The sequence below is a fragment of the Drosophila mojavensis genome, unplaced genomic scaffold, assembly GCF_018153725.1.
Source record: "Drosophila mojavensis isolate 15081-1352.22 unplaced genomic scaffold, ASM1815372v1 contig_81, whole genome shotgun sequence".
NCBI lineage: Eukaryota > Metazoa > Arthropoda > Insecta > Diptera > Drosophilidae > Drosophila > Drosophila mojavensis.
In genome coordinates this window covers 2,884,752-2,898,998 of record NW_025318907.1, presented here as the reverse complement: position 1 = coordinate 2,898,998, position 14,247 = coordinate 2,884,752, and the positions used below count along the sequence as shown (strand labels likewise).

The following is a 14,247-nucleotide window of genomic DNA, read 5'->3' as shown; positions in this document are numbered from 1 at the left end:
AAAAAATCAACAATATTAAAGCAGCCACCAAAGGGCAGCGAGCACAAAAAGCTCAACGAAAGTAAAAAGAAAAATTCAAAAGAAATGGAAAACAAAAGCTACATAGTGGAAAAATCACGCGGAAAACGTTTAAAACAAATGAGCGTAGCTGCCAATTTTAAGAAAACACAAAAAAAAAAGAAAACAACAAAAAATAAAGAGACAACAGAGAGAAAGAGTGACAGATAGAGAGAGAGAGAGAGAGAGAGAGAGAGAGAGAGAGAGAGAGAGAGAGAGAGAGAGAGAAAGAGAGGGGGGGAGGGGAGTACAGCAAAGCTTACAAGCCAAATATATAAATACTTGGACAAAGCTCTGGGGAGCTGAAAAGAGCGGCAACTGAAACCTCCCCAGAGGGTGCGGGAGAGCAGGGAATCAAAGGTGAGGATTAGTGTGAGGAGTGCGAGTCAGAGCACAAGTCAATGCATCCAAATCATTTGCAGATTATTATTAAAACGGAATCAGAGTTTCGGTATACGATTCACTCACCTGCACATCACCTCGTGCGTCAGCAGGACACGGCACATCTCCGGGTTTTTATCCTGGCCCTCGTAGATGATGGCCTGCAATGGAGTTGAGCAAAAGCACAAATTGTAAGTAATCGCTAGCTAGATGGTCTTAGATAGTCTTAAGCTACTATTGGAATTGATGTCTGCCCATCGTCAGTTTATAACGCACAAAAAAAAATAAGACTTGCTATTTTTCTTTTTCAAAAAAAAATATTAATATATTTGGGAAAGAATTAAGAGATTCTCTTTATTTGTTAGCCAAGCTTAGTTGGCATTATTTACTTTTGTAGATTAATTTTCAACAATTTTATTTATCGTCCTATGTACCTCTTATGAGAATGAGCTAATAATATTAAGATTTCATCTAAAAGCTTAAAATTTTATTAGGGAAGTGTTTTATAGAATTTAATAAAATAACCTAATAAAATAACATCTAAATATAATAAAAATAAATTAAAAAGATTTAAAAAAACTTGAAAAAAAAAAATTCAAAATTCGGTTATATATTATATACATATTTACAATATATATACAATATACATATGTATACATATTTACAATATATACAGAGTTGTCTATGTTTGACTGACCCATCTGCAGCCTTATAACTTAAAAAAAAAGAAAAACATTAACTATTTTATTTACATATTTATTATTATTTTTGTTACATCTGGCAGGCTTATATCTTTTAAAAAAAATCCATTAACTATTTCATATACATATTTAGATATATATTGTTTGTATTTATAAATAATAAAGCTTAGCTAAAGAAATGAAAAAAATTTAATATTTGAAAAATTGTTTAACTATCAGCAGCATTATCGAACTATCAAAATTAAATCGGTTAAGACAAGCTTTAAATAAAAACTCTTAAATTAATTGCATTTAAGAGTTTTTATTTAAAGCTTGTCTTAACCGATTTAATTTTATAATTAATACTAATTAGTTTTACTATATATGTACTATGCTTAAAGCTTCTGTTAAAAAAATTATTTATTTGCAAATAAATCAGCCATGAAAGTTTTTTCTGCTCTACTCTATAAAAACATTTTTATACAAGTTTTTTTTACCAAGACTTAGATTGAGGTCAACTGATCTAAGCTATTGATTGGCTTAAATGCTCAGAGTTTGTTGACTAACTCCGCGACAGCAAATGGATATATATCATGACCACAAATCAATGGAAGCCTGTTATCAAACGGGCCCCTGCCCCGGCCCCCTCCCCTGAGCCTGCTCAAGTGTGTGGAGGCGAATGCAAACACACATAAATGCTAATTACAGTGCAACTACTCGAGAGTTTCGAGCTGGTCAGAAGGTCGAGCGACATATGGGACACACATACAGAGCAAATATTGACACACTCGAAGCGGGTGGTCGAAATTTTGGCTAATAATAACTGTGGGAGGAACAATTTTGGTATTTCTATTTATATTTGCTTAGGCGGCAAAAAAAAAAAAAAAAGTAAAGTTCGTTGAAGCATGTTTACATCGGAGGGGTAGGCAAAACATTTTAGTGTCACTGACGGTGGCAGTGACTACAGAAAAATCGTGGCATGTGCGAGGCACACGCACTTGGCACTCGTCGAGGCAGGGGAATGGAAACCGCAAGTGCAGCTCTCTCTCATCAGACAATCTGCTGCAATTTCAAGAGCTGAAGATGCAAAGGGGCGAGCACTCGAGTCTGTGATAGCCTTCGCGTAGAACAAAAACAAATAGATAAACAAACGAGAGGTAGCAGCAGCAACCACCCAAACCACCCAAACCAGCCAGAGCACCCAAAAAAGGCGCATAGTTCTCTAATTTAAAAATGATTAAAGCGGGTTGGCCAACTCCCTCTGTAATCCAACACTCATCCAATGAATTAGTTTGGGTAAAAACACGGCATATGCGCGAGCAGACCCCCGCCCACCTCTGGCTGGGTAGCCCGACGCATGGGTGGGTACAGAGGACTCATTCATCACTATCAGTACGAGCTGTAAAAATGCATGTACTCCGTGAGCCGTGTACACGCAAAAGTAATAACAATAACTACCTAGATACACATGGAAGAGGAGCGAATCATCCACCGGCGAATGATGCCACACTTGCCGCACTGCCACAAGGCAAGCACGTCAAGGACGAGTGCGCTCGGGCTCGACTGACGTCACAAGCATATGTGCATTGTTTTTGTTGTGCGCTGGGCCAAGCCAAACAGATAATCAGAAATTAATTTCAATGCAACCGGTAACCGGTAACCGGTAAGCGGTAACTGGCACCGGGTAATACCGGGTACTACTCCCCCTAACCCCCCTACTATGCTGCAACACCCTGTCCACCCCCTGCTGTGGCGTAGGTAAAGCCAGCAGCATCAGTGGCCCATGTAAAAATTATGATCATCCCTTATTATCCCGTTTTTGTCGGGTTAATAATTTCCCCCCTCTCGACAAAAAAAGAAAGAAAACATTAACAGCCTTGCCCTTCCTTGCACAGCCGAAGCCCTCTGTAAGTCCCCGGGATAACAACAACTATCCTGCCAAGGATATCCAGCCAATGCCTTGGCTTAATGTCAACTAGTTGCCAGCTAGAGCTGTGGCAGAGTGTGAGTTGGCTTTTTGTGGGACAAGTGCGAGCTAATTATAGAGCAGACCCAAGCCGAACCCGAACTCGAAGCTGGTCCAATTCATTCTACAGGCCATGCTGCTATATCCTTCGTCAAGGATTGTTTTGGACAAATGTTCTAATGGCTTTTCTATGTTTGCGCAGAAATTGACTTTGCTTACATGTATCTGTAATATTTACAATACATAATAATGAGTTCTTGAAGTGAGGAAAGTTGAGATAATTGTATGTTATATATTAAAATGTATATTTTAAAAAATATATACAATTTTACCATGATTATAAATGGTTAATAAATAATAAAAGAAAGTAGCAATATATTTGATAATATAATATATTTATTAACCAATTATAAACACAACAAATTTTTATTTTTTTTTAACTTTTATATAACTTTAAATTTTAGAGCGATGTTAAGGGAAAATGTCTATATTATATCTCTATATAAACTTTAAATACATAAGATTTGGAGCATGGCAAGTATATATCTAAATAGTAGATAAATTTGAGTACAGATAGTAATTATTTAGTATAAGTAGGCAGGATAAATATATAATATATAGCATATAGATACTAGAGCTGCTGATTACTGTATAATATTATTAAAAGAATATTATTTATATTAATTAACATAATGAATATTTAAAGAAAAAGGATTTAGTATGCATAATAATTGTAAAATTGATAGAATTTAACAGAGCTTTAATCAATACTCAACTAAAATCAATTTATACTTAATTAACACATTCGAATTTAACTGTTTATCCTACCATAAAACCAGTTATGTAACAGTAGTAAATATAAAACGTATTAAACTATATTTCCATAATTGTGTTTACGTTTCTTAGGGAAAACCTCAATTGTATTCCCTCAGCTGCAATCGCCCGCATAAAGTCTTTGTCACACACCCATACACAGAAGCCATTCATATCCAAAACCATTGATAAATAAGCAAATTCCAAAGCCATCAATCATTCGGAGAGAAACCGGAGATGAAACAATTAGTGTGCCTGGAAATCTGGAGCAAATCTGGACTGGCAAAGTGCCCCTAAATGCTGCATCTAATAAAAAACTAAACGGACGCTACTAAAAACTGGAGTAAAAGCGTTTAAACTACGATTTATCACAGACCAGAGCAGAGCAGCGCAGAGCAGACCTGGCGGCCAACCAACCAGGAGCAGTAGCAGGAGTCGGCAAAAAAAGCGACAAACGAACAATCAAAGCAACAAAAAATCAACAGACAGCAACAAATGATAAAAAAAAACACACACAGAGTGTTGATGTGACGAGCCCAACTGGTGGCAGGCAAATGGAGGCAGCAGTTGGTAATGAAAGCTGAGGCAGCAGCACGAACAGGAGTAGCAGGAGGAGCAGGAGTTGGAGCTGTTGTTGCCAGCTGAAGAGTTGGCGATTGACGTGGCTGTTAAATTTTAAACGTTCTGCATAAAAATGTTGCAACATTGCGACGTTAAATGCCTTGCTCTCTTTTATTTTTGCAAATTGTTATTATCGCTTTTTAAATAATAATAAAAAATAAAAGCGCAACGGCTTTTGCATTATTTACGCGCTTGCATGCTGCATATTTTAACGTGAAAATAAAAATCTCGCCAAACAAGATAATTTATCGCTGGCAGCAACAAACGACTACAGCAAAAAGCAAAATACAACAAATAAAAAAAACCTTTGTTTATAAAAAAAGAGAACATCGAGGGTTACTCTTAATTTATTAAAGCATCATTTATCAGCGCAGTTCTGGAGCCCGGTTTAACGCATAAATTTACGGCAGACAGCGTCCAGGATGCAGGACTCGTAAGAGAACAACAAGTACGGATTTATATAAGGATATAATATTATACATACGTATATGCACTTGAGTATGCTTTACTTAACATTTTCGCTGGGAAATATTTAGGACTATTTTAATTAATTGTTGAATATTATTTATATTTGAAATTATATAATATTATATTAGCATGATGATGCAAAAAAAAAAAAAATACGAGTTTGTGTCTACCAATACGAATATGACAAAATGTTTTTTTAATGAAGTATGCTCTGAATAAATTTTTAACACTTATATATTAAACAAAAATCGTTTGAAAAAGAAAAAAAAAATAATAATAATAATAATAAGTTGACAAAAACGAGTTTCAAATTGATAATAAAAATAACAATTCAAAATCCTTTTTTTTTTTAATATTTAACTTCAATGGAATTTAAATAGAATAAAAGTATTCTAGTTGATATAGACAACAAAGAACGGAGCACAAGAAAGACACGTATGCTCACGTGTATATAAGTATAAATACATACATGTAACATTTATGTGTATGTGTGTGACATATTAACATAATATATTTACATATATTTGTATATATTCACAACAGATATGTGCAAATGTCGCAGACAAAAATATTTGCATAATGAGCGCGATATGAAATGCAGTTTTTTGTCTCGTTGCCCCACAGTGCAACGGCGACCGCAGAAATGAAAAAAGCACTTGCCGTGAAAGCATTTTTAATCGCATTGCCATACACAACACCAGAGACGAACATACACACACACACACACACACACACACACACACACACGCACATACATATGTATGTAAGCAAATCAGCAGCGCAAATGGCGCTCTGTTTGTATGTAGAGTTTTCAGTGCGCAATCTGTTAAATTTACTGAATGGCCTACAGCAATAAGAGCAATAAAAACAAAAGCAATTGTTAACTGGATAAAATGGCAAAATGAAATGTGAAATGTGTTATTAATCGAAAATTTTGCACGCTTTATTTTTAAGTGTTGACACACAAATTAATATTATCGCTTAATTAACGCGACGCAAACACACAAAGGCGTAAGCGAGAGAGCAACAGAAGCCGCACGCTGCTGCTGCTCATGCGGCGAAAAGAGCGAGACAAACGTGACTGCACTGGCAATGGCGTGTGTGATCTATGTGTTTGTGTTGGTGTGTGCGCCAATATGCATTAGTGATGCGCGATTATGGCGATTTCCATTGGAGTCACGGCTGGAAACTTGTTTTTTGCATATGAAGTGCCGTCACTGGTTAAATGAAAGCGTTGTAGAGGTGACACAGGCGACGTTGTTATTGCTAAACACAGTGACCAGCTGCTAGTCATTGCTAGTGTTACACATCTTTAATATTTATCAACGCTTGCGATTGGGCGGCTCAGCTGCTGTAACGGCTTTTTAGGCGGCTCAGCGACTCATTAGCTCACAGAGCGCAGAGGCTGCACCATTTTGAGTTGTTTCTGCTGCACAATGTGCACATCCCGTTATCTAGGTGCATTAATCGCCGCCTATCACCAATCACCAATCGCCCTTTTGCTGTTGTTCGGTTTAGAATTTCGCTGCGCTTTTTTGGCCGGCCGCATAATGCGTGTAAATCGCGATAAGCGCGATTTTTGGCAGCGGGGCTGGCAGCCAAAAGGATTTTGGGCAGTTGTCGCAGTTGGCAGTCGCTTTTTGTTTTATGTTTATGCCGGGCCCACCAAGCCAGGCCGAGCGCACCCGGGCCAGGACATGTACGCGAATGAGCGCTATGAAATATGAGCGCAAATGAAGCGAACGGCGTACCAATTGAGCTGTACACATCCTGAATGTCGTGGTATCGCACCTCCTGCTCCTGCTCCTGCTCGTGCTGGCTGATGGCTGCTGCTACTGCTGCTGCTGGTCGTTAGCTCAAATTGCAATTGCGCCGCCTTCGTGGCGTTTGGTCGCGTTGTATTGCCCGTTATCTGATCGAATGTAATTATGATTATGACGATGATTTGCAACATTGCCAGCCTCCCAGCAGGATCAGAGTGAGGGCACTGGCGATAAAAATCGTGAACCACAGGCAAGGGTTCTCTACCGTCTCTCTCGCTCTCTTTCACTTTTTTGGCTGCGGCACGTGACAATTGTAATGCGTTGGCATTGCTTTCACATCAATGCCTAAGACAATGTCTCACACACAGCACTCGGATGCTGTTTAATCGCATTGCTGCTACAGTTTCGAATTTCACTTTGCCGCCAATGCGCCACCCCCTGATAAGAATACACTTATCCTCGGCTCACGTCCGCCTCCTTGTTTACCTGTTACGCACCGTTTGTGCTTCAGATAAAACACTCTGCCCGCCGCCTGACACGCGTATGCAAAAAACAAAAAAAAACAAAAAATACATCCAAAGGGGGTTGACATCTGACCAACTCTGGCAAGTATACCAAAATCCAACTAATCCGATCAAATGATTGTTCTTTTGCTGCCTTTTTGTTTCGTTAGCCCTCAGTTCAGTTGACTCTGGCAATTGCAACTCATTTTAAACTCGTCTGACAACTGACAGACAGTTAAATGTTGCACAGCCTTTTTAGGGGAGTGAAACATTCGAGGACTTTGAACAAAACTTTTAGAGTTTATTTATTGCTTAATATTCTGTTGAATTAAATGCAATATTTTGAAAGTTTTAATATGGAAATAGTAGGAAAACAAACATTTTAACTGTAGATTAGACAAACCTATTTCAACCCTCTCCAGTTTATATATGGTTATTATGAATTATGTAATGTACATAAATTGCTATTGAGCTCTGCCTAGCAAATACATTTTTTTTTTTCATTTGTTTAAAGATAATTATATAAAAAAGGCTCGTATGCTTTTCTGGAAAAATGCTCATATCAATATATTTATAAACAGTTTGGTTATATAGTTCTTGAAATATATTGCATATTAATATTAAAGATCTTTCAATTTTGTTACGTACAAAAAGATTTACATATCTCTTATAAATAATTTTGCGATAATCATTTTAATTGTCTATGAAATTTCATAATTTTGATTGCATAAATGTAAATTTGTTGACGATATTATCTATTGTTAATGGAAACATTTGGGTTGGTTTGCTAACGTCTTTGCGAATCAATTTCATTCGCACTGCAAACGGCGCACATAATGGATTCCTAACACTGGTGACCGGGGCTACGGGCTACGGTTAGATATCGATAATTTGTGGATAAATTTATTGCGATCGGGTGAATGGAGCAACGCCCACAATGGAGGGCGAAAATAATGGAATGCCGAAGAAATTGCACGAAAGCAAACGAAACGACAAACGTCTATAAAAATTTGTCACTCGAGAAATTAATTGCCCTTGAAAAGAGAGGAAGCAAACGGAAGGGGGCAGCGCAAGGGGGCAGGACACACGCATTAGGCCCACACAAAGCTGACATATGGTGCACTGGCATAGCCTGCAGCGTGTATAACGCACATCTATTCGCAGCACCCACAACAAAGCGCATTAGCCATGTTCGATTGGATTGGGCCGGGAGAGACGCCGAAGTCTCAGTCACACCCCTTTCGTAGGCGATGCGATGCGCTATGCGCTGTGCGCTGTGCGCTGTGTGAATGAATTGCTCGTTTGGCTGCCCAGCTTCAACTGCGAAGCTACCGAAGCACCGTTTGACGACTCAATTTATTGGCAGGACACACACACACACACACACACACACACGTATACGCAGAGAAGGGCATAGAACCTGGGACACACTTAATTAGCCGTGACAATCAATTTCGAATGCAACTTATGCTCGAATCAGCAAAAAAAACATTGCCCAGCCAGTTCAGAGTGCACGGACATCGAACCAACGCCAGCCAAGTGGAATGAATTAGTTTTCGATTGCGTGGCACAAAGCATTTGCCTAAAAAAAATGAGCAGCGGATAGTGTGAGGGAAGTGAACTTTAAGTGTATTGAAATTAATCTTTATTAGATTTACCTCCGAAGCAATCAAATTTAGTTATATATCTGAGCGGAGCTAACAAGCATTTTCAGTGTTTAGAGTCGTAAAATGTCATGTCATATCAGATTTTAGTTTTTTGAATGGATATGGCTAGTGCTGAAAAAGAGCTGTTAACTAATCTAATATAATATAGAATAATCGTCCAATGATAGGCATAAAATTTGAGCATAAAAGGTAACTTAAAAACATAACTAAAATTTAGTTATAGTAAAGGCCTCAAATTAATTTTAAATATAAAATATAGTTATAAAAATTTCAAGATGAATCACAGTAAATATAGATTTAAGCTCTGAATTCTACCCTTCAATTTTTCTCAATGCCCAAATTGAATAAAATAAATTGAATTTATTTATTTTATTTAGTTATTTATGTTTAATTAATTTAAATTTAAAATTAAGTTTTATTCAAGTCTATTGATAGCAAATAGAAAACTTACCGCTTTGGTTACTGAATCGATGAGCCTCACAAATATGTCCTGTTCCTGTCGGGCACCTGTATTAAACGTGAGTTAAGACACTTCGTTCCCATTCTATAGATCTCGCACTTACCATTCGCGTAGAGCAACTGCAGTCGGTACTGGATGCCATTGTTGGTCTTTGTGGCATCCGATTCGGAGTCCTTCTCGATGAAGCCAATGAAGGCCGTTCTCTCGATCTCGATGGGCTGCCCGGCGCGATCGTAGAGCGCAATCACAAAGTGAAAGAAATTCGATTTACGCAAATTGCTGGGCGGCTGTTTCTCAAAGTGGGCGCGGCCAATGCCCAGGCTGCAATTAGAAGGAAAATAGGCGTCTTTAAAAAACGTAGGCCTACTTCAAATTATGCTATTAGCCATGTAAATAGAGCCGCAATTAGGCAAACGCCCAACTAATAATAATGCTGTGCCACATTGTTTTGGGACAGACAACTCAATTACTTGACAGTGACATTTAAACAGCAGCCACAGTCCACTGTCCAGTGTCCAGTGTCCAATGTCTAGTGGTTAGTGGCCAGTGACAGCTATCATTAAAAGCGCATAAGCGCAACTTCAACGTGACACAATAATCCTGATGAGTAAAGGAATTAACACACAACAGCTTCAGGCAGGGGTCGGTTTCTGGCCAAGAGCGAGTGAGCGAGTGTGCGACTCGTCAACAAATATTTATGTTATGTGGGCCAAGCAAACACTGTAATTATAAGTACAGGACAGGCACACACAAACACACACACACACGCACACACACTTGCACACATATATACCTTAACATGTACATGGAACATGGGATATGGGACATGGGCCAAAAGGCTTGTCCACTCCATATGCCAAATGTCAACACTGCAACTGCTACTCCTGTTGCGACTCCTGCTCATGCTCCTGCTACTACTCCTGTTAGTGTACTGCCGCTCACCTTATGGCTTATGACTCGTGTCTGTGCCCCCTTCTCCTGCTGTTGTCTGTCTGTCAGCGCAATTACTGGGCAATGCTAACTACCTAGCCGTAGAGCTGGCGACCCTCGGACACGGCCGAGTAGCTCGTCTGCGTTTTTCTTTCCCACCCACACATATACTATATACCTATACATATATGCATAACGAACAATTTAATTTAGAAAATGCTGATTTTATCAGATTTCTATTATTTATTCAGGCAAATGTCAAGAAGTATCGCGCAGACAGCAACTCCTATGCCAACTATCCAATGTCCAGGCGCAATTATATACACATTTGCCAAAGGATAATGCCAGAGGACTTGGCTCAGCTAATGATAGCCCCAATGATAAATCGTTTTGAAAATTATCTACTATGCTCGCCAGCAAACAATAACAATAATAACAACAACAACAACAAAGAAAATCGAAGCAATTTAAGTTATGCAAACAACAAATGTCGTTTGTTTGTTGGTTTTTTTTTTTTTCATTATTTGTTTACTTTACTTTAATTATTATTTATACGAAACATGAATATTGATTCTCAAGGGCATTCAGTGGAATTATTATTGCAACGGCGACATATGTATGTATGTATGATTAAAGCGAATGGAGATTTTTTATACATATATAATATTATATATGTTTATATATGTTGATATGTTTTATATATCATATATCTATACGTTTAATAAGAACTTACGATCTGTTTTTAGTGTTTTCATTTGCAATTTCTTTTATAACAAAATATTTAAATTTGTCTAAAGCTTTAGACTTTAGTCTTCAATTTACAAAAAATTTATTAATGTTATTAATATTATTTAGATATTCTATTATTAATATTTAACAAACATAATTTAATATTTTTCATTCTTATTAAAAGTCTAGTAGTTGGAATTAAAAAAGGTTTATGCAAATTCATTTGGAATTTGTCTTTAAATAAAATATTTAAATTTTTCTAACGCTTTAAACCCTAGTCTTCACTTAAAAAAAATGTATTGGCCTTATTAATATTATTTGGATATTTGATTAATAGTTAACAAACACAATTTAATTTATTTATTTTTCTAAGTTTATTAGGTTTTTGTAAATTTCCAAAATTTGTGTAAGTTTTGAAATATAAATGTAATTTGTGTAAATAATTTGTATTTTATTTATTTTTTTTTCTGAGCATTTTCCATTTTAAGGCTCTCAAAAATACCACTAAAATTACTAAAATGTTCGATTCTGCCCCCGAGGTAGTTAAAAAATGCAACTATGCGCCTTTGCTAATGCAATTTCAATTTAGCAATTCGCAAAAACAAATGAAATTAGACAATTTGTGGCTGCAGCAGAAATGTGCCAGGCTACAGAAGCAGGACCAATGCACAGAGGTGAATGGGGAGTGTGGGGAGTTGGGAGTTGGAAGTTGGTAATCGGGAGTGGCTGCCCACACACACATACAAGTGCGAGTGATATTCGAGTCCGACACATAAATGCCAGACATGTTACATTCTGGGCGAAAGGTTATTGTTATGGAGTTGCAGGAGGACTACATACACACCTACAATATCTGTATGTGTGAGTATATGTATATGACCCCACCAAAAAGTGAGCTGGCCAAATAAAAAACAGCGACTGTACAACTGTTCGTTTGCTGCTGCTGGCCGCCTCCTGCTCTGTGGCTAAGCACTCGATTGTTGACTTTTCCGACTTCAGTCGCAATTGTGTGGACTTTTTCATTCTATGGCTTGTTTGCGCTTGCCGCCAATTTGCGAAAAACGTTTTGTGGCCGTTTTGCTGTTGATTTTATTATGCCAACATTTAATTGTCGGAAATCGATGCCCAGGTGACCAGCAGGTAAGAGACAGGTAAGGACAGGTTGGGGCGGGACACGAGTCGTGGTCACGTTTTGCCTATTTCCGCGCACGTGAATTTCCATTTTGCGCTTTTCTTTTATTTTTTGTTTTTATTGCTTTTATTGTTTCCTCCAACTGCACTAAACTCCCATTGAATATCCTTTAAAAAGGACACTTTATTTACAATACACTTCGATTACAGTCATTGTTGTTGCTGCTGTGTGTTGTTGTTGCTGCTGCTGCTGCTGCTGTGTTGCTGTTCACTTTATGGCCATTGTTGCATTGTTTTTCTCGATTGCAGTTCGCCGCAATCTTTGTTGAAATAAATTTCGAATATTTTTTTATGATTTATGCTCGAACATTTTGTTGCAACTTTAGACTAATATTAAGCACAATGTGTGTGCGACAATAGATAAATAAATATATAAATAACAGAAGGTCTACCTAGGAAATAATATTGATTAGCTTGCAGATAAGTGTGCAATTTATTCCTTGCTCAAAGTTTTCCAAATACACTGGTTTAAATAATAAACAGTTGCAATTGGTGCTCAAAGCAGAACGAGAAAGCAACTCTTTATGCATAGCTTACAGAATCTCCAGGTCAAACACTTTTGCTTAGAGACTCTAATTTTAATTCAATATTTAATATTCAGTTCGCATTTCTATTGGATAAAGAATTTTCTTATTTAGAAACATTGCCACCATATATAGGAATAATTATTAGGAATTATAAGTGTATATACATATATCAATATATCATTAGAAATATCTGAAAAAACTGTTAGGATATTTTGCATATAAATTGCTCAAAAAAATCAATTGAAAAATATAGAGATTTATTAAAACAACTGTTTTTATATAAATATTTAAAAAATATTCAAAAAGTTTACTCATATTTATATATTTAAAATAAAATGAGCTTGAAAATTATATGGACGTTCTTTGACATTTTTCTCAGTTCATAAAAATAGAACATTTAATTATTATATAGAAAAAATATGCTTTTTAATTATATTTAAATTTATTAAACGGTTTTAGTTTGAAAATTGATTGTTTCAGAATTAAAGTTGTATAAGAAAATATTATTTTTAATTTTTTGAGATATTATTAATTACAAATAAGCAACAAGATACATTTTTTGTTAAAATCTATTGATATTTGTATAAAAAGAATTTTCCAAGTATTTTAGAATATTAACGACTATTATAAAAATAGCATTAATCCAAAAATATTAAATAAAGAAATGTTGAGAAAAATATGCTAGTTATTTTGCAATTTTAACGAAATTGAAGCTTGTCAAGAAACAATAAATAAATTCGTTCTCTTAATATTCCCATTCACAAACACATAAACAAATACAGCCCTTATCGTATTATATAGTATATACTTGAATTTACGCCGTTTTACCTCACATCACAGCGCATAATCTTAATGTTTGCGTTGCTCAGGGTTTGATTGTGATCCTGAAGCAGATTGTCCTCGTGCAGCAGATGCAAATGTCTGCTGCTAATGCTGCTGCCGTGGCCACCTGTGTCGCTGTTCAGGTGTGTGTGTGAGTGTGTTTGCTGCTGTTGATTTGCCGTCGCTGAATGCACGGAATGAAAGCCCGCGGTCATTTTCAACAATGTGACACTCGCACTCGCACTCGCAATTGCTGTTGCTGTTGTTGCTGTTGTTGCCGTTTCGATTTCTGCCACACGCGCACTTCTTCTCGGCGCGAACATCTCACGCTAGAAACATCTCAGACGCAACTAAACAAGCGTGCCACAAGGCGAAGCTTTTGCCACAGTTGCAAACCCCCAAAATGAGCCGGAGGGCGCTCTTCTTTCTTGTAATTCAATTGAAATGAACGCCAAGGCGAAGTCGAAGGCAAAGGCAAAGGCGGAGGCAAAGGCGAAGCCAAAAGCGAAAGTGAAGCTCCAACAAAAACATCCCTTTGAGCGCACACAGCGTCCAAAATAAAAAGCACACCAACTCAAAGGCAACGGCGACGGCTACGGCAAAGAGGCTTACGCATTACGGCGTCAGCATTCCGGCATCAGGAGTCAACCCCGGAAAGTGCGTGCGGCG

The 14,247-nt window shown here is 37.2% G+C and overlaps 1 protein-coding gene across 9 annotated transcripts in view; it reads right to left on the bottom strand.

Moving 5' to 3' along the window:
• The window catches only part of LOC6580565 (transcription factor collier), a 33,944-nt gene that overhangs the window by 18,506 nt on the left and 1,191 nt on the right, over positions 1-14,247 (bottom strand). For all 9 annotated transcript variants that reach the window (XR_006357945.1, XR_006357941.1, XR_006357942.1 and 6 more), the window contains exons 2-4: positions 9,483-9,700; positions 9,371-9,426; positions 526-599 (exon numbers count right to left, since the gene is read on the bottom strand). Coding sequence is in view for 4 of the 9 variants with exons in the window: in XM_032730292.2 (XP_032586183.1) it covers positions 526-599; positions 9,371-9,426; positions 9,483-9,700 (348 nt within the window). In the remaining 5 variants the exon portion in view is untranslated. The remainder of the gene's footprint in view (positions 1-525; positions 600-9,370; positions 9,427-9,482; positions 9,701-14,247) is intronic.